This window comes from Pleurodeles waltl, chromosome 10 (genome assembly GCF_031143425.1).
Source record: "Pleurodeles waltl isolate 20211129_DDA chromosome 10, aPleWal1.hap1.20221129, whole genome shotgun sequence".
NCBI lineage: Eukaryota > Metazoa > Chordata > Amphibia > Caudata > Salamandridae > Pleurodeles > Pleurodeles waltl.
In genome coordinates, this window is record NC_090449.1 from 1040655247 (window position 1) to 1040678120 (window position 22874).

The 22874-nt window shown below is 44.4% G+C and overlaps 1 protein-coding gene across 3 annotated transcripts in view; it reads left to right on the forward strand.

Annotated features, from left to right (window-relative positions):
- The window catches only part of SLC4A7 (solute carrier family 4 member 7), a 305235-nt gene that overhangs the window by 261823 nt on the left and 20538 nt on the right, over positions 1-22874 (forward strand). For all 3 annotated transcript variants that reach the window (XM_069212019.1, XM_069212017.1, XM_069212018.1), the window contains 3 exons: positions 3499-3630; positions 15853-15953; positions 20377-20484. In XM_069212019.1, coding sequence (XP_069068120.1) covers positions 3499-3630; positions 15853-15953; positions 20377-20484 — 341 coding nt within the window. The remainder of the gene's footprint in view (positions 1-3498; positions 3631-15852; positions 15954-20376; positions 20485-22874) is intronic.

The following is a 22874-nucleotide window of genomic DNA, read 5'->3' on the forward strand; positions in this document are numbered from 1 at the left end:
GAGGAAGTGTCACCAGAAGATTAATTGGCAGAACCCTGATTGAGAATGCCAGCAGTAGGCTGTGGGCCTTCTACATAAAGGGCACTTGGTCTTAACTTTCTTAGCATTTTCATTCAATGAATTCTCCCTTTGCCAGAAAGTCTTAGAGTTGATCAGTTTACAAAACTAACTAGTATTATCTGTTGTTGCATTATGATAAAGGCTACTCACAGTAGTAGCGTATCAACATTAATTTGTGCCCACTATTTGCATACATACTCTGGGGCAAGTGAAAAGAACAGTTCTCGTTTACTCGACAGACAATAAAAGCATAATTGTAAGGAAATGCCTCCTTGGCATGGTTGCCCCCTGACTTTTTGCCTTTGCTGATGCTATGTTTACAATTGAAAGTGTGCTGAGGCCTGCTAACCAGGCCCCAGCACCAGTGTTCTTTCCCTAACCTGTACTTTTGTATCCACAATTGGCAGACCCTGGCATCCAGATAAGTCCCTTGTAACTGGTACTTCTAGTACCAAGGGCCCTGATGCCAAGGAAGGTCTCTAAGGGCTGCAGCATGTCTTATGCCACCCTGGAGACCTCTCACTCAGCACAGACACACTGCTTGCCAGCTTGTGTGTGCTAGTGAGGACAAAACGAGTAAGTCGACATGGCACTCCCCTCAGTGTGCCATGCCAGCCTCTCACTGCCTATGCAGTATAGGTAAGACACCCCTCTAGCAGGCCTTACAGCCCTAAGGCAGGGTGCACTATACCATAGGTGAGGGTACCAGTGCATGAGCATGGTACCCCTACAGTGTCTAAACAAAACCTTAGACATTGTAAGTGCAGGGTAGCCATAAGAGTATATGGTCTGGGAGTCTGTCAAACACGAACTCCACAGCACCATAATGGCTACACTGAGAACTGGGAAGTTTGGTATCAAACTTCTCAGCACAATAAATGCACACTGATGCCAGTGTACATTTTAGTGCAAAATACACCCCAGAGGGCACCTTAGAGGTGCCCCCTGAAACTTAACAGACTGTCTGTGTAGGCTGACTAGTTCCAGCAGCCTGCCACACTAGAGACATGTTGCTGGCCCCATGGGGAGAGTGCCTTTGTCACTCTGAGGCCAGTAACAAAGCCTGCACTGGGTGGAGATGCTAACACCTCCCCCAGGCAGGAGCTGTGACACCTGGCGGTGAGCCTCAAAGGCTCACCCCTTTGTCACAGCCCAGCAGGGCACTCCAGCTTAGTGGAGTTGCCCGCCCCCTCCGGCCACGGCCCCCACTTTTGGCGGCAAGGCTGGAGGGAACAAAGAAAGCAACAAGGAGGAGTCACTGGCCAGTCAGGACAGCCCCTAAGGTGTCCTGAGCTGAGGTGACTCTAACTTTTAGAAATCCTCCATCTTGCAGATGGAGGATTCCCCCAATAGGGTTAGGATTGTGACCCCCTCCCCTTGGAAGGAGGCACAAAGAGGGTGTACCCACCCTCAGGGCTAGTAGCCATTGGCTACTAACCCCCCAGACCTAAACACGCCCTTAAATTTAGTATTTAAGGGCTACCCTGAACCCTAGAAAATTAGATTCCTGCAACTACAAGGAGAAGGACTGCCTAGCTGAAAACCCCTGCAGAGGAAGACCAGAAGACAACTGCCTTGGCTCCAGAAACTCACCGGCCTGTCTCCTGCCTTCCAAAGAACTCTGCTCCAGCGACGCCTTCCAAGGGACCAGCGACCTCTGACTCCTCTGAGGACTGCCCTGCTTCGAAAAAGACCAGAAACTCCCGAGGACAGCGGACCTGCTCCAAAAAGACTGCAACTTTGTTTCAAGAAGCAGCTTCAAAGAACCCTGCAACTCCCCGCAAGAAGCGTGAGACTTGCAACACTGCACCCGGCGACCCCGACTCGGCTGGTGGAGAACCAACACCTCAGGGAGGACCCCCGGACTACTCTACGACTGTGAGTACCAAAACCTGTCCCCCCTGAGCCCCCACAGCGCCGCCTGCAGAGGGAATCCCGAGGCTTCCCCTGACCGCGACTCTCTGAAACCTAAGTCCCGACGGCTGGAAAAGACCCTGCACCCGCAGCCCCCAGGACCTGAAGGACCGGACTTTCACTGGAGAAGTGACCCCCAGGAGTCCCTCTCCCTTGCCCAAGTGGAGGTTTCCCCGAGGAAGCCCCCCCCTTGCCTGCCTGCAGCGCTGAAGAGATCCGTTGATCTCTCATAGACTAACATTGCAAACCCGACGCTTGTTTCTACACTGCACCCGGCCGCCCCCGCGCTGCTGAGGGTGAAATTTCTGTGTGGGCTTGTGTCCCCCCCGGTGCCCTACAAAACCCCCCTGGTCTGCCCTCCGAAGACGCGGGTACTTACCTGCAAGCAGACCGGAACCGGGGCACCCCCTTCTCTCCATTCTAGCCTATGCGTTTTGGGCACCACTTTGAACTCTGCACCTGACCGGCCCTGAGCTGCTGGTGTGGTGACTTTGGGGTTGCTCTGAACCCCCAACGGTGGGCTACCTTGGACCAAGAACTGAACCCTGTAAGTGTCTTACTTACCTGGTAAAACTAACAAAAACTTACCTCCCCAGGAACTGTGAAAATTGCACTAAGTGTCCACTTTTAAAGTAGCTATTTGTCAATAACTTGAAAAGTATACATGCAATTGAAATGATTCAAAGTTCCTAATGTACTTACCTGCAATACCTTTCCAACAAGATATTACATGTTAAATTTGAACCTGTGGTTCTTAAAATAAACTAAGAAAAGCTATTTTTCTATAACAAAACCTATTGGCTGGATTTGTCTCTGAGTGTGTGTACCTCATTTATTGTCTATGTGTATGTACAACAAATGCTTAACACTACTCCTTGGATAAGCCTACTGCTCGACCACACTACCACAAAATAGAGCATTAGTATTATCTATTTTTACCACTATTTTACCTCTAAGGGGAACCCTTGGACTCTGTGCATGCTATTCCTTACTTTGAAATAGCACATACAGAGCCAACTTCCTACAATAATGTATACATTTTCTTTGAGTTTTTGTTTTTGTTTACTTCGTGTTGCATACCACATTGATTGATATTTGCCAGCTGAGCAATGAACATGAAAAACTGACACATTAGGCAAAAGGTTGCAATTATATGCAACAAATGAGTTCGAAAGGACATTGAAATATTTAGTTATGCCTCAAAGGATTTGAAGGAAAAACCAGAATGTAATTTCTCGGTTGGACTTTTTGTAATTGGTTCTTTGACTTCCAGTCACCTGTTCTTTACCCTAGCTGGTAATAAACTACGCATTGAAGTTTGTGTCCTTTTATTTTTTTCCTGTACAGTAGCATGAGGTTCTTCTAGGGTTGACAATCTAGAAAAATGCACCCAGGAAAATTCTCTATCTAGCAAAGAATTTGCAATTGTATTTGGCTGGTGCAATCATTTTGTGGGAATTCAGATATGTGAAGTAGTTTCTGCATTTGATGCAAACTAAAGTTCCTTCTTTTCTTTTTGCCAAGGTGCTCGCCCTTGTGTTCATCCGGAAATTGTTGGATTTCTGTTTCACGAATCGAGAGCTCAGCTGGCTTGATGATCTTATGCCAGAAAGTAAAAAGAAAAAAGAGGATGACAAGAAAAAGAAAGAAAAGGAGGTAAGTTAAATTAAATGAAAATGTAAAAAAAATCATCTGCCAGCACTCTTTAGAGAGATGTGGTCTAGTGGTTGAACTAGGGGTTCACACTGTATAAACAACCATACAAACATTCATGCATGCATGCATCCATAAAAAGCCGTTGATTGCCTACTTTTCTTGAAACAAAGGACTCAACTCAACACGCAGTATCTGAATTATTTCTGTGCAAATTATTTTATATTCGTGATATTTTGGGATTTTTGCAATGATGAACTTCCAATATTACCATTTTGAGGGCACTAGTTAAAGGCATTTAGGGTTAGACAATATTTTCTTCTAAACGTAATTTCCTTTTTCTTCATATTAACAGGGCAAAGGTATTAGATTTTTGTAATAGTTCCATAGTTAATATAGTAAAGTTCTAGCCATGGAGGCAGGTGTGATTTTAGAATTCTCTTTTATAACATACTGCTTGCCTTATCACTAGGCAGCCAAAAATACAATGCAGTTCTTACTCCTCCACCCCCCCTCTCTCAAAAAAAAAAAACCAGGATTCAAAGCTTGTAAGGACTGTCCCAAACAGATGTCTGTGTAACATACCTCTGAACTTCTGACCCCTGTCAGGAGTGCAAGGCCCTCCTGCACCAGCAGGCTTCTGCCTGCGCCTCATCCCTGGTGTCTAGTGGGAGAGCTCTGCTTTCCTACTAGGCTACCTTCTGCCTCTCTCCTCCTTTTCTCCTCCTCTGCTCTTCTGTCCCTTTGTGCTCCTTTTGCTTCCCTACTCTTCCTCGTTTTTCTCACTCCGCTCTCTCTCTAACTCTTGTCCCTCTCTTTCCTCCGCCATTGCTGCCCCCGCGGCCCTGCCCCCTTTTTCATGGTGGTTTTCACCCCTGTTCCCGCCTCCCAGCTGGTGTCTCCCCCCACTTAATGGCAGCTGCTGTGCGGCCACGCTGCTGGTGTGCCAAAGGCAAGCCTGTCTGTCTGCACCTGTCCGTGCCCAGTGCCGGAACTGCACCTTCACCAGCCTCCACGCCAACGACACCCACCAAGACAGGACACAACCATCTCCGATGTATCCTCCTCAACACCCACTCCATCTACAAGCATGCAGTAGACCTATGGAATCTACTCTACTCAGGCTCCCCAGACGGCGCCTTCCTGACTGAAACCTTGATGAACCCCTCCTCAGCACCTGACATCGCCATAGCCATCCCGGATGGCTACCAGATCACCCGCAGGGACCACTCCAACAAACCAGGAGGAGGCATCGCCATCGTCCACAAGAACACCCTCAGAATCACGACCAGCACTGAAGACACTCTCAGCACCGCCGAACACCTGCACTTCTAGATCCAGACTGACCCTAACACCTCCCTCTGAGGGACCCTCATCTACCGCCCCCCGACAGCAGTTCAGTGACTCCATCACCGACGTCATCAGCACGCACGCTCTCACATCCACTGACTACATACTCCTCGGGGACTTAAACTTCCACCTCGAGAACACCAACGACAACAACACAGCCACCTTGCTCAACAACCTCTCCAACCTCTGCCTCAAACAGCTCGCCACAACACCGACCCACTCTGTAGGACACATTTTTTTACCCTATTTTTCCCGCCAGTAATCACGTCATCTTCAGACACACCACCGAACTCTACTGGACAGACCACCGCTGCATCCACTTCTCCTTCAAGAAACCCACAACACACCACCACCCACAACTGATCCCCCCACTGCAGTTGGAACAAGGTCACCAAAGACCAACTTATCGCACCTTCTCCATTGACACCACAGACACTGATGCAGCTGTCCGCAACTTCAGGCAATGGGTAGACACCTATGACAGTACGCTTGCCCAGTCAAGAATTCCTCCAACAGACGCACCAACAGAAAGGCCTTCTGGTCTACCGCCAACATCCACATATCTAAGCAAACCTGCTGAAGACTCGAAAGAAATTGGAGCCAAGATCAGACTCTTTACAACCACACAGCCTTCAAAACCGCCATCCGCAGACACCAACTCATCCGAGCCGCCAAGAGAACAGTCTTCAAAGACCGAATCAACAACAACGCACACAGCCACAAGGAGCTCTTCAACGTTGTGAAGGAACTCTCCAATCCAATGACATCTCGCCATCCCGAGACCTCTGACTTCCTAGCTTCCTACTTCCACAGCAAGATTGCAGGCATCCACAACAGCTTCAGCACCCAGACCCCCTCCCCGGCAACCACCAGCACCACAGATTCACCTCCGACCAACCTCCTGCTGTCCTGGACCCCCGACAACACCATCTAAATCATGAACACCATCCACTCCGGCTCGCCATCTGACCCCTGCCCTCACCACATCCTCAACAAAGCAAGCTCTGTCATCGCACCCCAACTACGGAAGATCATCAACAGCTCCTTCGTGTCCACCACCTTCCCGGAGAACTGCAAATACGCCGAGATCAACGCCCTCCTCAAAAAAAAACAACAAAAAAAAACAACAATGCCGACCCAAAGGACCTCAACAACTTCCAGCCTACCTCCCTACTCCCCTTCCCGGCAGAAGTCATCAAAGACTGTCAGCAGACAACCACCCCGCTTCCTCGAAGTGCACCCTGTACCCTTCCTAATCCAGCTACCGCAGCAACCACAGTACCGAAATTGCCCTAATCGCCACCACCAACGACATCAGAACCATACTGGACAATGGCGAAACCGCAGCCCTCATCCCCCTGGACCTCTCGGCCGCGTTTGACACAGTCCACCTCCACACCCTATGCTCGCGCCTCCCCAATGCAGGAATCCGCGACAGAGCCCTGGACAGGGTCACCTCCTATCTCACCGGCAGAACCCAGAGAGTCTGCCTCCTCTCCCCAATCCCCCCCCCCCCCCCCCCATTCTGCTCGGAGCCCACCGAAATCATCTGCAGTGTACCCCAGGGTTCGTCACTCAGCCCCACCCTCTTCAACGTCTACATGGTCCCGCTTGCTAACATCGCCAGATCCCACAACCTCAACATCATCATTTGCCTGTGACACCCAGCTGATCCTCTCTCTCACCAAGGACTCCGCCTAAAGACCAACCTCCACGAAGGAATGAAGGCCATCGCCAAATGGATGAAAAGCAGCTGCCTCAAACTCAATTCCGACAGAACGGAAGTCCTCTTCTTCGGCTCCACCCCCCTCCGCATGGGATGACTCCTGGTGGCCGGCCACTCTCGGAGCTGCTCCGACCCCCACTGACCACGCACGCAACCTAGGATTCTTCTTGGACTCCTCATTATCCATGACCCAGAAAGTCAAGGCCATCTCCTACTCCTGCTTTAACACCCTCTGCATGCTTCGAAAGATCTACAAATGGATACCCACCGAAACCAGAAGAACAGTCACCCAAGCCCTCATAAGCAGCAAACTGGACTACGGCAATGCCCTCTACGCAGGAACTACAGCCAAACTCCAGAAGAGACAACGCATCCAGAACGCCTCCGCACGCCTCATCCTGGACATCCCCTGCCACATCACAGACCACCTGAGAAACCTGCACTGGATCACATTCAAACTACTCACCCATGCTCTCAAAGCACTGCACAATACTGAACCAGAATACCTCAACAGACTGCTCTCCTTCTACACCCCGACCCGACATCTCCACTTTGCTGACCTCACCCTCGCAACTGTCCCACACGTCTTCAGAACTACAACCGGTGATAGATCATTCTTGCACCTTGCCACCAAAACGTGGAACACTCTTCCCACCCACCTGCGCCAGACCAAAGACCTCCTTACCTTCAGGAAACTTGCCAAGACCTGGATGTTCGAGCAGTAGCAGCACCTCAGCTGTCATGCTCCCAACCTTCTTGACCCCACTTTTTTTTTTTTTTTTTTAAACCTTGATCCTACCGTAGAACATGGGGTGTATGATCATTTTATTGTAGTGTTGTCTGGGGGCCAAGAAAGGCAAAGCAGTGCGAAACTGACCATCAGTTGATGGATAATCCTCTGCATAACATCTGCTATTAACTTGCATACTACTCATCGAAAAGCGCTTCGACGCCTCGTCAGGGGTAGTAAGCGCTATATAAATACGATTACAATACAATACAGAAGGCCCTCTCCACCAGGGCAGTGGCTGCTACCATTGTTTGCATGATGTGTCTGTTCTGGGTATTGGTTGACCAGCTATGCAGTCATGTTCATGAAGCACCATTGCTATAGCCTTCTGCACATGCTCAGGTGCCATTTTGGTATTGGATTTCTTCCAACTCCCCGCCTGTGCCTTCCACAATTTATCTACACATGTACAGCAGCTGCATTGAATGAGCACGTTTTTTTTCTTTAGGGTCCTGCGTCTCACACTGACCTATGTCGTGTCAGCCAACTTGCACTCATTATTTCATCTTCCCTTAATGAAACTTCCTTTATTATTGTTTCCTCTTTCTGTCAACCCCTCATCTTTTCATTAGACTCTGGAGTTCTATCACCAGTGATATTTTCAGTGCTGTGTTCAAGTACATGCTGTGAAATATACATGTCCATCTGTCTTGCTTCAACAGACCAATAGATAGGACTGGCTCGATGATGCCATTTGCTGTGTGGCACAACATGGCCTAAAACCCTCCCTCTCTACATTTCTCCCTTGAAGACAGTTTATTTAGAGTTATTCTAGAAATTTTGGTTGCTAACTTCAGATCTACAAATGCTTCTAAGACCCTTAATGAGTAGTCACCCCATAATGCTTCCACTCTGTGAGGAGCAACATGACTTAGATTCTGCTCTATTGGTTCCTGTCTATAGAGGTTCTGCTCTATTTGGTGCTTTCACCAATCTTCTTACTGAACCAGCCCACCGGTTTTCTCTCACTCACTCCAGTAGAAGAGAGGCCAGTACCTCTCCAACTCGTCCTAATGCGCCTCTATAGAAAAATCATTCTACCATTATACTTGCCTCTAACAGGCATGCTGGCAATGCATTGATGATGATGCCCTGCTCCAAATCTGCAGTAAATCAATGGTTTCCCAATTTAGGATACAATATCCATTCGGGACATTGGTCTAGGATGTATCCTAATTAATGCTAAATATGCCTACGCTCATGCTTATGAGATTGTCATCTTATTTCTTCTCTCAACTTGAAGAATTAGGTTTTTGTCATGGAGAGTAATTCTTACCAATGTCTTTAGACATCTTGCTAAACGACTGACATCCTGCACACAGCCAAGACTGGAGGTTCCTGGTTATCCTACAGGAGAGGAAATGGATTTGTATAGTGTCACACTCACCATCTTTCTCTCTTCAAATTGATGTCAGCATTGATAATATTTCAATGTATGAAAGGAACAACAACCACGTTACCACAAATGTCTTTACCACACATTCCGTTACAGCATTTTTTGTTGTTGTAAAAGCATGCCTATTAAAGGCATGTGTGGGAAAAGCATGCGTCGTTCTAGCATGCCACCCCCCACCCACCCTAAGGCCAAAAAGTATCCCACCCCTAATAATAAAACTACCCCACCCCTTAAAAACAAAAGTACCCCAAAACCCCCACCTGCTGTAAGAGCACCGATCCTGCCCCTAAAAACAAAACTACCTTGGCCCTCCACCCCTAAAAACTACCCCAACCCTTTCTCAACCTACTGACCAAACTACCATGATCCCCCCCGCCCTTAAAAACCCAAATACCCCACCCCTAAATACAAAACTACCTTGATACCCCCACCTACCCTGAGCCCTAAAACCTGCCCCCAGCGCTCCGTCAAAAAAACTGCCCCACCTGCACCCCTAAAAACAAAACTACCCCGATTCCCCCGCCCTTAATCCACCTACTCCTAAAAACTACCCCCAACCCGATGGACCTGACCAAACTATCCCAACCCCCACCCCTAAAAACCAAACTACCCCAATCCCCTCCACCTCTGCCTCTAAAATCCAAACTACTCACCCGCCCCAAACCCTTAATCCACCCCACCTCTAAAAACTACCCCAACCCTGCCTCAAACACACTTACCTGACCAAACTACCCGATCCCCGCCCCTAAAATCCAAATTGCCCTGACCCCCCCCCAAGCCCTTAATCCACCCCTAAAAACTACCACTAACCTTGCCCCAACCCCACTTACCTGACCAAACTACCCCGACCCCCCCACCCCTAAAAACCAAACTACGCCAACCACCCTACCCCAAGCCCTTAATCCACCCCCACACCTAAAAACAACCCCACTTAACTGACCTCGCCCTCTCCTGATCCACTTTGCCTTTTTCTCTGCCTTAACCACGCATATGCGTTGTTCAGCACATGCGTGGTTAAGGCAGAGAAAAAGGCAGTTGTTCCGGCAAGCGTGATTACGCTTGTGTTGTAGACAACTTCGTGGTTCAGGGCGTTTCCCCATCACGTTAATATGGAGCAGAACTTCCTGCTTTCACATAACCTACCTCACACTAGGCAGTACATTTACCTGTCCTGACCACTTTAGGCATCTTTTCACTTTCATGTTAACCCACGACTAAGCTCATGTCCTGGGAGACTTTAATGTGTCTTGGAAAATCTTCAAAACCGACCTCAAAACTCTAGAGAATGTAACGTCTAGAAAAGGCATAGAATAAACTAAATGTGGATGAATTATTACAAGCTGTAAATGCAGAGGTAAACTCTCAAGGACCCAACACTCCTGATCAAAGACAACTCTTAAAACTGAGATCAAACTGAGATCAAACTGGGCATCTAATTGCCTTGTCGAAAACTTCCAAGCCCTTAAATATTTAACCCTACAGGACAAAACATCTTTCCAGTATCCAGATCTACCATCAATAAAATGACCAACATTTTTTTACCGGAAAAATGTAAAAAGCCACCAAAAATGAAAAAACATCTAGAAATACAGCCATACATTAATTCCACTGAGCTATTTCACCAAAGCTACCTCTTGCCTCCCAGCATTGATGGATTTGTCATCTGCATACAACACCAAAGACCAAGATACTTCCTTGCCTTCCTTGGTCTGAGGGCACGCTAGTTGGTGCTGTCCTGTTGTAACAAGTGAAGCTCTGAACGCTCTGTGGCTTGATCTATGCTCCATGCTTTACAAATTGCTCAATTTATGCAAAATATTTGGAAATGCCTCCTCCAAATTCAGTCAGCCCACTACTAGGAAGGTTCACTAAACAGATCCACAACAAATATCTAGTTGTTCATACAGGCTGCAGGTGCCATCCTCTGTCGTGGGACTTTGCACCCTCTCTAGCTACAGGATGGTAGTTCCACAAAGGCAAGCAGACTGTACAGGCCTTGACTTCCTTTAGCCCTAGATGAACAAAATCTGGAATGTAGAAGCGTATCACCAAACTGAAAACCACTCCCCCGGTATAGTGAATTCTTCAGTGCACCAAGCTAGGAAAGCCGGCTTTCCTCTGCAAATTCATGCAGAGCCTCACCTGTTGAGTGGTACAGTGACTATAGTGAGGTGCAGCTCATCCAATGAAAATTCCAGGTTTTCCACTCCAGGTCTGCAGCAACATGATGCATGTCCTTTGCAGGTTGGAACCTTGTGCCTTAGAAAGTACTTGTGTTCCATGGAGTTAGTCTGGAATAGGAATCCCTCTCCTATCTGTGTAAGGCCCTCTCCTGCTTTTCAACTTGATCCTTAGTCCTACCAGTTTGGGTTTTCGGAGTAGCCTCCTAAGAATGTGCCAGAGAGTCCATCCAGTCACATTTGACACCACATGACAGCCCTCAGGAGTCTAAATCAGTAAGGTACACTGTTCCACAAGAAGACCACAGGTCCAACAGACACACTTAGGAGGTTGAAGCCAGAGCCATCACACACCCGATGGGTGTCATGCTTCATCATCGGACTTGCTCCTCATCGGACTGGCGCTGCAATGTCTGACGGACCCTGCAATAGGGCTCTTTGACAGATCTTTTTAGAACATGTGCGTGGTTGAGCATAGGTAAAGAGTCGGACCTACGATAGTAGGTGAAGAGCTGGAGAAGGTAGATAAAATTGCCTCTAGATTACCCCGGTTTCTTCAGGACCACAAAAAAATCTCTTAAGCTAAGTAAAGGACCTCAAATGTGAGTAACTTAAGTAGTAAAGTCTAACTTATATCTAGGGATAAATAAAAGGAGACCTAAAGTAGGTGTATACATGAATAAATATGAGAAAATACCAATAATCAACATTATAACAGCAACATGTACAATCAAGTGGTGGCACTCAGTGGTTGCATACACCCATGCACTGTCGAAATATTGTTCTGAAAGATAGTACCTCACACCTCAAAGGCTTCATACAGACCAGAAGAAATAACTCACAAAGTTATTTATACTTCAAGTGGGAATTGCTAAAAAAAAATTGCCACCAAAACGGAGGATCAAAAAAACACGCTAACAAGACAAGCCGTAAACAAGACTGAATTGTCGCGTGTATGGATGTAATCCTCATACGGGTGTTTAGTCACTAATGTGACTAGTACGTGGCCAGGAAATAGGTAGTGTAAAGAAAAAATGACTCAATCAGGGAAACGAGGCCATAAGTAAAGATGGTGCATCAAAATTCACCACGGTATACACAGTGCACTCATAGCACTGTGAACCCATCAATTGAATACAGAAAGCATACGGGCAAGGTGTCCGGCAGAGCAGATTCTGCTGGACTCATGGAGAAGAGTTGTACTCTCGTTTGCCTGTTGTGGTCTCTGCCCGGAGACCTAACCGGAGGCCGCCACCCTGGAAGTGATGGGGTGCTGGAGGAGCCGGATTTATACACGGGTCACGGGCAGGCCGGCCAATCTGGGATAAAAGCTGGCCTGGGAAGCCGCGGAATGTAGAGAATGTGCCGCCCCTTGTTTAAAAAAAAAAATATATATATATATATAGTGGAGAGACTAGAAAACTATATCAATACTTGGGAACGGCTAACACGAGCCAGTTATCAAAACGGGGGTATGGGTCAAAAATGTGGGGGGAATTAATCCGATCAATCCACTGAGTGTTTTAGATTACGCAGTATAATTCCTGTTCGATGGCATCTGTCGCTGTAGATACACATGTTCTGCATAGCTCGCCATCTGGTGTTGGGTCGGAGTGTTACAAGTTGTTTTTCTTCGAAGAAGTCTTTCGAGTCACAGGTAGTAAGACTAGATCCCCCTATGATGTAACAGTCTGAAACAGAGGAGAGTATCTAGTCACCAAAGAGAAAAGCACAGAGGAATATTCTGATAACGTCTCCAAAAGAGATGAGGACGATTTGTAAAAGAAAGTCTGGCATGTAAAGAAATAAGGCAGAAAAAAGTTTATCTACATAGAGGAGGCCAAGAAATTTAAAAGCTGTTGTTGTTAGATAATTTCAAGATTTTGGTAAGTAAATGTTTGTCCATTGAATATTGTTGTTCATTCCAGTAGCATAGGTCATAAGTTAGAACACCCAGCCTTGTTCTTTCTCTAATAAATAGCTTGAGTTGTCTGTCAATTGGTTGGGTGCTTCGAGAACCACCCACCACAAATCGTCTGGGGTGTGTTTTTTCTCAATGAAGTGTGTATTTAGTTTAGTAGTGGATCGTGCACATCTGATATTGCTGCAATGTTCATTGATCTGACTTACTGGTTTTGTGGTCATCCCTATATAGCGTAAATTACAGGGGCAAGTGATCCTGTAGATACAGCTGCGAGTATTGTGATGGGTGTGTTTCCTGAGCCGCCCTTCACAAATAGGTTCTAAGTCAAGAGTCTTGACCCTTCTTGTCACTGGACATATATTACAATTGCCACAGGGATAGTGGCCTTGTATCGGAAGCTGCCACAGTGTCATCTGTTTTGGTTCTAAACTGACAGACTTGGGACGAGTATGCACCACTAGGTCTTTGATATTGGTGCGTTTGAAGGCAAAGAGAGGTTTTGGTATTGTTTCGCCACCAGTTGTAAGGATAGACCATCGTTTATTAACTATCTTTTTTATGAAGTTGAACAGAGGTGTGTAAGTGGAGACACATGTCAGTCGAGTATCTGTTTGTTTAGGTTCTGTGACCAAAAGGGACTCTCGAGGGTTGTTCCTTGCCCGTTTTTTAGCTGAGTTGATGATCTGGCGTGGCTAATGTCGATCTTGTAATTTACGGGTGAGATCGTCCGCACGTGTCTCGAAAGCGGAACTATTGCTACAATTTCGACAGTCTGAGGAGTCGACCACAAGGTAAATTGTCCTGTAATGCACAAGGATGATGGCTTCCATAAAGGAGTAGGCTATTGCGGTTTGTGGTCTTGTGGGAAGTGCAGGTCTCAAGTTTGCCCTGGTTAATAGTAATCATCAAGTCCAAAAAGGATATTTGTGAATCTGAAGTGGTAAATTCTCCCTTTCTGGGCATTATGTGAACAATCCTTTGAAGTGGCAATAAAGGGGTAGCTCCTAGAAAGGTGTGCTGGGTGTAATCTTAGAGGTTTGGCTTTTGGAATGCACGGAATTTAAGCTAGGGTAGAATATATTTGATTTTTTACAGCTGTTATGAGGGAATATTTCTTTTTCTTCACAAATTAACATATCAGCCCAAGTTAACTATTGCTGCAAATACGGTTTGTTCCAAATAAGGCACATTTTTTTATTTACCATTATATTTTATACAGTTGGGTTGTGTTCTGCAGCAAGCTAGGAAAGTTATGGAAAAGCTTGTAATGTAAAAATTGCATGCTATTATACTGGTGTCTCAGACGAGTAGCTTGTGAGCTACCAGTAGCTCTCCAGCTATCTGTGAGTAGATCTCCTGTGTGCAACCCAGCCTACAACTATCAAAGCTATTGCTTGGTTGAATTATTATATGTATATCACAATTAATGAGCATTTATTAAAGTGTGTATTTTCAGAACACATAAGCTGGTGCCTGTAGAAAAAGAATTGAATTTTAAACATGTTTCAAGTTATTTGAGTTGGAGAGATTTATTACTCATATTTATACCTTGGTACCAGGGGGACTGCATCTATGGGTTTGTATGTGAAACCACTGTAATACTTCAGTTCAAATTGTCAAAGCCTTGTTTACATTACTGCTGGAATCCCTGCCTAATGCACTGATGTGATCACTGATAACACACTTGGATGGGGTTTTCACTTTTACTTCACTAGTATAAGAAGCTTGGGATAATTTTCATTGAACATAAGTAGCTCTTACTACAGAAAACGTTAGACCCCCCCACTTTAGAAGATTGTAGGTTAGCGATATCCTTCATGCCTGCTTCAGGTATCCTTTATCTCTGCATAGGTTTGGGAAATAGAATAGAGGTCCTGTGAAAGCCAGTTGCCTTACGAGAATTATATTAACGCTGTTCGGAAATCAGACACCTAACCTGTTAAACAGAGTACCTGTGACAGGACATGTTTAGCAGGTCACAACATAGGCCAAAACACAGATGTGAACAGACAATGGGAGTAATACAGCAAACCAATTAGATTTCGGTCAGGGAGTCCAAAATCGGGCGATAGCAGAGGCTTTAATGTTGGTTATCTACTTTTGTTCATGTTTGCTAAGTGATACCTACGAAATCCTCTCAAATTTACAGTGCACACTGTTATTAATGATTCTCCAATTCACCGACCTCTGTTGTGGAAATAGATTTGGCTATCCATGTAAAAAGACTTATTATATTTTTTCTCTCGAAGCAGTCCACTGTAATATCTGCTAGTCAGTTTAACAGCGGTTTAGTGGGTTTTTTTTTTTTTTTTTTTTTGTGTGAAATGGTTTGTAGTTTAGTGAACCCACCTTTTAAATACAATTGAAACAACAATTGAATTGTATGTTCATGCTCTGTCCACTGCAAGGATTTCTTGAAGGTCTAGAAAGTTGCTTTGCAATCTTTTGTGGTTGGCCATGCCAGATTCCCCCATCCCACTCTTTAATTGGTAAAGGGTCCAGCCCAACTAAAACTTTAAATTGTAGGCACGCTTCTTCAGAATCGCATGTAGCCCATGAGGGGATAGAGTGGATGTGTGTGTGGGGGGGGGGGTGGGGGTGTTGCAGGGGCGGGTCCAGGGGGGTTATTCATGGTATGACCTTAATATTGCAGGTTCTGTCCTGAATTCAAGCCAGGATGGTTCTGAGGCTTCTGTCTCTCCTGGACCTGTGTAGCCTTCTAGTGCCTCATGCACCTTGCCTCTTGCCTCTGGGAAAAGTTTCCTGTTCAGTCTGATGTCCGGGGGAATTAAAGTTGAAGAATCTTCATTTAGGAGGAGCATCCACCAGAATTAATGACTAAAGTTCTTTTGTTTTCAGGAAGCAGAAAGAATGATGAAACCAGAGGATGCTGAAAGTGTGCAGCTTCCCTACGAAGAGACGCATCTTTTAAAGATTCCTGTGAAGGGCTTGAAATACAGGCAAGTAATTGTTTTACTCTTACCTGATGTAAAAAGTGTTTTGGAGTACCTCTTGTTTGTGAACTAGTCGGCTCGCATTCTAAATAGCTTGTTTTTCCTTAGCTGCTTTGAACGCCTAAGTAAAATTGTGAATTTTCATTTTATAATTTTAATTTTTTCACAGCGGTAACCAAAGCTTCACCTTTTTAGGTCTCAGAGGCAGCTTTAGCTTTTTTTTGGCAGCCTCATGTTTCCCAAAAAGTCAGGAAATATGTGCATTATGCATAAGGGGCTTTCGGATATTTGCATTTTGCTTCCCTCACTGCAGTGTACAGCATGGGACAATGGGTTAGCCCCACGTCAACAGTTGGCTCTCTTCACTGGGAGTGATGGCATTATACCTTTGCACATCCTTCTTAAAAGTGATCCTCCTTGGTGACATGGCTGGTGGCCAAACTCTCTTTTCTTCTTTTTTTTTTTTTCACGTCTGGTGTTACTGAAATTGTACATCTAATATACTTGCTTTTAGCCAGCCCTATACATCCATTGGTCTGTCATTCACATTTTTCTTCTGCCATCTACAGCACAGAGGTGAGGAAACAGTGTCAGTCTACTTCAGCCATTGCCTAACTTCACTGTGAGTAATGGCCTCTGCTCTTTCACAGCAATCACCTCCGCGCCCAGAGTAGTTCTTCCAGCATTGGGCACTACCCGTACAATGTATGTCTTTCGACACATTACTTTTGGTTTTAGTCAACTTTTTTTCTGCTCTTCCTATTGGTAAAGGCACAGCAAACACCTGCACAAGTCCCCTCACACACACAATTGTTTTTCACAAAAAGCATGGCATAAAGACAAGCAATAACAAAGACCGCCAACGCCAGACGGTAGGCAGCTAATGTCAGACCTATTGGCTTTGTCATTGCTTATTTAATGTTTTTGTTTGCGATGGATCGTTGCTTATTTTTTTTGCTTACTTTTTTTTTCTTTTGTTCTCCCAACACATTTAAATGCTCCTCCTTTAGGTGGCAACATTTTCTTTTCATTGTAACCTTCAATTTCTTGCAAATATATGCAATATGAATTAAAGGCTTATTAAGGCCAGACCTATTGGCTTTGTCACTGCTTGTTTTAGTAGTGTGTGCACAGAAACCTTCTGCAATAATGGAGTTGTACCTGGTCTATTCCAATACAAACAACTAGAAATACTTAAATTCTTTGCCACTAAATATTCAATCCTGCGCACAATAAAAGCAAATTTGTAATACTGTCAGCCACTTAGTTGCACCTTTTGAGTACAGGAAGTGTATAAATATAAACAGGTCATCCATACGTGCAGGGGTTTATGAAAGTGAGAGCAGCAAGTTACCGCTTTAGTCTGAATAACTAGTGTATGGCCATTCCCACATATATTGCTGTACATATTTGTGCTGGTTTGTCAAAAGGGACACTGTAGGTGTTGCAATTCTGTGGATTGACTATCCTACTATGCTACCTGGCGAATAGAGGTTGAAGGTTCACTGCAGATCCACTCTTAGTCTAGTTTTTGCAGTGGTGCAGTCTTCCAGTACTGCCTGTTTTGTGAGGTAGGATATATTCAGTATTGCAAAGAAAATTAAGATTGGGGGAGGGAGGGGGGAAGAGATCGTAGGCCGCTGGCCTTTAGTGGAGGGCTGGCTCTGTCAACTTGCCGGAGCTACAGGCCATCCATCGGACACTGAAGGCTTTCCTGATGTCAAATAAGAAATAAGTTTCCCCCCTCACTACACAAAAATGGAGGGGCACCATTAGTTGTAGGACCCCATTGTGGAGATGATCAGTTTTTGTGGGATATTCTGCAGCAATGAAAGGTAAGGCTGTACAGAAGAGGGCACTGATGAGGTGGTTGGTCTTCAGCGAGTCCAATCCTCAGTTGCCCTGAATCTCTCTCTCCTGAAAGGTCCTCTTGGATGTTAGAGTTGGTACTAGAAATTAATAGGCGTCCTCTTTTCTCTTTCTTTATGCCCTCTGTCAGCATAACCACAGATACTTTAGACTACAGATGAGGGACATGTAGGTAGAACTAAATAATGAGAATGAATTTTTATAGATATGCGGGACCTAGATAAGCTCCCAGTTCCCCTACTATTATATAGTATCCACAAACAAGTATATAGTGCCTGATAATGCAGTATTTGCCTTTTTCTGAACACAAAATAACCAGTTCCATCATAACCATATTTACCTAAGTCGCCCTCCGAAGGACAATAAAGGTTGTCTCCAACATGTGAATGACAGTTCAGCTGAGTAATGGCTGAAGGTGGGCTGACAGTCCCTCTATAGGTTGAGTGTAAGCGTACGACTTCCTGTACACTTTAGTATACTTCTTGTGGGCTTCAAGACATTTCCTTTGTTTATTTCAGTGTCCTTTAAAAATCTTTCCTTGCTAGTGGTCAGTCCTGCTTCTTTGTCTCTCCTTTTTTTTATCTGAGGGAGCAGGGACCAAGTACTGTATGATTACACGTTTGTTCGTTCTGTTCTACGGCAGTCTGTTTTTTTTCTTTCCTTGTTTTCTTGCTCGTCTTACTGTTTGCGTGTGTTCAGCTTAAGCCCCTGTGGCTGCTTGCATTTTATTATAGCATTCCTCCCTCATGTTGCTGGATGCCCCTCCCACTCCACCTGGTGCTTCCTTTTTTTTTTTTTTTTTTCTGCCTGTTTATGGTAGGGATTGTTTTGTTCTATGTTGTTTCTGTAATACGATACGTGTTGCTGTTAGTTTTGTTGTGCTGTTTGCACTGTGTTGCAGTTATTTCTTTAACTTAAAATTGTAGTACGTTCTAGGATTCTTTTTTTCTTTTTTGGGACTCGTGTTAATTTTCTGTTTCGTTGTGATAGCACTGTTCCGTAATTCTTCTGTTTAGAGCATAATTTTAAATACAGCCCTTGATGGGATATCGTTTACGATTTTTGGGGAAATACAGCAACAGCTAATGTTTGCTGTTGCAGAATATTCACCTTGATTCACAGATAAAGAACTTAAGGTACATCTGGAGTTACGTCTTTATAACTGGGCAGAGAGTGTTTGGCAGTGAGTTAGAGATCTGAGGCTGATTTAAAACTGTGCACTCTTGCAGTTTGTGCTCTAGTATTTTACAGCACCCGCTCTTAGTTGTTTAAGTTGTACTTTGGGCACTGGCACTTACTATAATGCAAATAAAGCACTGACTGTTTCTAGAATTCCTGCTGAATTAATAGTAGGATTACTTCACATACAGAAGAATGTTCACCTTCATTCACAGATAGTGCATTTATCGTGTGGTTTCAGTTATGACTTTGCTTGTAAACTTAGTAGCTTCTGGCCTCTAACACTGGCTGCTTCACGGTATCCATCAAATGCCTACGGGGCAGTGTGTCTGGCAGTGACATAAAGAGACCTGAGGCTGATTTAAAACTGCGCACCCTTGCTGTTTGTGCTCCAGTATTTGGTACACAGCAAGAAAGGGCACATGGATTGCTTCTCTCCAAAACCAGCCTTTATGTACAGCATGGGTCTCCAACCTTTTTTGTAGTAGGAACTACTTGAGTTTAATAAAACTCAATGAAAACTACTAATCTTTTTAGTGTTGTAATATTGACAGTATCAGACAAAATTACGTTAGTGGCCACCATATATCAGGTTACTACCAACACTGATCACCACACTGCATCAGACAAGTTTGCCAGCAATACTCTTATTAAAAATTGACAATATGGAATACTTTTCAATGGGTAATACATAACAGCCATTACTGCAATTCCTCTGGCACTAAAATAGCACCATCCTGAAAAACTCACCCCAGTTTCACTTCGATATCAGCTTCACATATATTTTGGAAGTGCAGTCACACTGTTGTACAACATAGCTTCTGTCTCGTATTCATTCACCTCTTCCTAAATAAACTACGTATGCCTCTCTCTTTCTAACTATTGTGTGTGGGTCTCACCCCTGAATAGTCACCATGCCACATAATTCTGCTACACAGTTACATCCCACACACAAAACAAACAATTCAACAACAAACCACATAATTTCACTCCACACCACATGCATTCCCTACACGCAAAACCAACATAAATAAGGCCTTGTCATATACAACTCCAATAGCTCTAACTCTTGCAAATGCAAGACCTATTGTATTTCAAATGTTTGTTTATTATAAGAAGTGGCTAAGACATCTAAAGCTGTTTCTAGGCTAGCCCTAAAAAACAAATCTTAAGTCGTATAGACCACAAGCTAAGCATGAGAACTCGAACATCATATTTCGCTTTGTTTATGTTCATGTCCTTATCAGTGTTTAATTACTTTTTTTATTTTACTATTTCAATTTGGTTAAAACGCAGGACTAGGAACTAGCAGACGTGACAGTTGTTGACAATGCGGGTATTCATTACTAACCAAAACCATGTGTTTTTTTTTTTTCTTTAGCCTTGACCCGTCCGTTGTCAACATATCCGATGAAATGGCCAAAACTGCACAGTGGAAAGTGCTTGCCATGAACACCGACAGTGTCAAACTAACCAAAGCTAGTCTGAGGTAGCTATCGAATTGTTTTTAGTTTACCAGGCGTCCATAATATGAAAGACTGGGTTTGCTTTACAAAGTATGGCATTAACTATTTGTCCTGTAGGGTAAAGTTAAATGTTGTCTTCTACAGTAACTGTATGTTCTCGAAATTTTGCAACGTTCCCTATGCTTGTAGTGAAATACGTTGCGCGCCCTGCAAAGGAGTACGCATCGTCTTGTTTCTTCAGGACACATTGTAGCATGCGACTGGTTGACAAAGGGAATGGGATGAGGAAAACTATATGCGGACTGTCAAAAAACGACCATTGTTTTTGGCAAATGCTTCTGAAGTAAGGGTGAGTATAATATGCTTTTGCATAATTATGCAAAATCCCCAAAAGATTATCCACAATAAGCAACACTGGCTTTTGGTTGTATATCATGGTGTGAAATGTATTCCTGCGTCAGTACATTTTGCACAAAAAAATGATGCTAAAAACACAATTGCTGTAAACAGCCAATTGCTTTCTGGTGGTTTGCATTAGCTTAATGGTGTCATCTTGCCCCAGTGCTGCATAAACATACTGAGATTACAGCACCTCAGGAAAGATTTGGCCTGGGCCTAATCTGAGACTGACTGCATTTTCCACTGAAATTGTAAGTGTGCAAAGACGAGGGAACCTTGCCCGTTTGTGAAAGGGAAAATGCATGCAGTGTGCTTTTTTATCTTTTTTTTATCACTAGTAAAGTTGGCTCCCTAGGAGAAGCCTGAATGGATCCTTCCACAAAAAATGTACTTTTCTACATTTTTTTTGTTCATTTTTTTTCTAACCACATCCATGTAGGTTGCTCAAGAGGGAGCAAAGTATTTCCAGAGCACCCCCAATGTGTTTTTCCCTTTCGAAATTCAAATTGTATTTTCTGAAGTTCAAATAAAATCTTTACACAGCTGTATACCATCTGCAGGGATGTAGCAGTCCGACCCACTTACCATCTGAAAGTGATTTGGCGTAAACCTATACAGTAGTTCAATGAATACAAAAAGTTAAAACGCAGTATTATATTTGGTGTTCAAGCCAGATACAGCTTAATAGTTTGAAAAATGAACCAGGGTCTCAAATTAAATCCACAATTGTGAAGTGGGAGAACTACTTCTGCAGTGTGATTGCTTAAGGGCTGGACATTTTGCACACTCTGCTATTAAAAGTTTCAAAACAAATTAAAATTTTTAAATACAGAAATTAAAATAAGTGAATATGTAATACATACAACCTACTGACGCACAAAGAATTAAACAAGATGTAAATTTAGCCATTTCTATTGGGGTTAAGCTTACAATCAATAGTTTTCCAAGCAATCGGGCCCATAATATAACCCCAGAAAAAGAAATGGCTCGGAAGCCTTAAACCCCAGCTTGAGCCAGAAGCCTAGGACTTGAACTTCATGCATATCTTCCAGAGGGAGTGCTTTCGTTAGGAAGGGGAATTGATAACTCCTCCACCCTCCTCTTCACCCTTTTGAAGTGGGGCGTATGCTCACACTTTCACCCTGCCCTCTCTTTCCCTTTTGACAAGTGTTATTGGTCATGGGAATAGGGTCAAGCCTGTGATAGCATGCGCATCGCTTTCAAGACGCTGTAGTAGTTGCAAAATGGCTTGGAGCCCCGCCCATGTCACGCCACTGTCTTTCATTTTATTCAGATCGAGGTATTTTCGGAGGTTTCAGAGATGTAAGTTGTAGCCAGAGGCCAAGCTCTGTGCCCAGTAGCAAATGTATACGACCAAAGGCCCTGATCAGCAGGCTGTTTGGAAGAATGCGTGCAGAGCTTAGCCGGGAGCCACCTGTTTCTAGTTTATAATCATTGATACTGCACGCGATTTACCTAAAATGTATCATTGTTTACAGTTCTTCCTAGACGTGGCCATATGCGGAGCCCAGAGGTTGCTTGAGACGAAGATGGTGTTCTTCATTAAATTTGTTATTCCAGCACCAGAACAGAATAACGTAAAAACATGTGAAAGAATATTATGCTTGAATATCATAATGTGTAACTTCTCCAGATTCCAAAACAAAATCCCTGAAATCTTCATTTTGGGGATGTTGCGATTACGATAAAAAGATAAAGAAACTAAAATGCTCAAATTTCCCCGTCACCGGAGCATAGCGACCAGAACTCCTCGGCCTCTCCCCTCTTAGCACACGGCTTACCTTCTTAGACGTAAGACTCTCATTGAATTTGTTTAGATCCATATTCTGTATTTTAATGTGTTTCTGATCGTACCGGATAGGTGCAGCCCTCCGCCTTCCTTCAGTTGAAATGCACAGAGCATGGCTCTATTCTATAGCCCTCTGCTAATGCTCATAATTGTTTTTGTTGTGCCTAGAAAGCATAGGCTATGGCATAGCTACTCCCCTAGCAT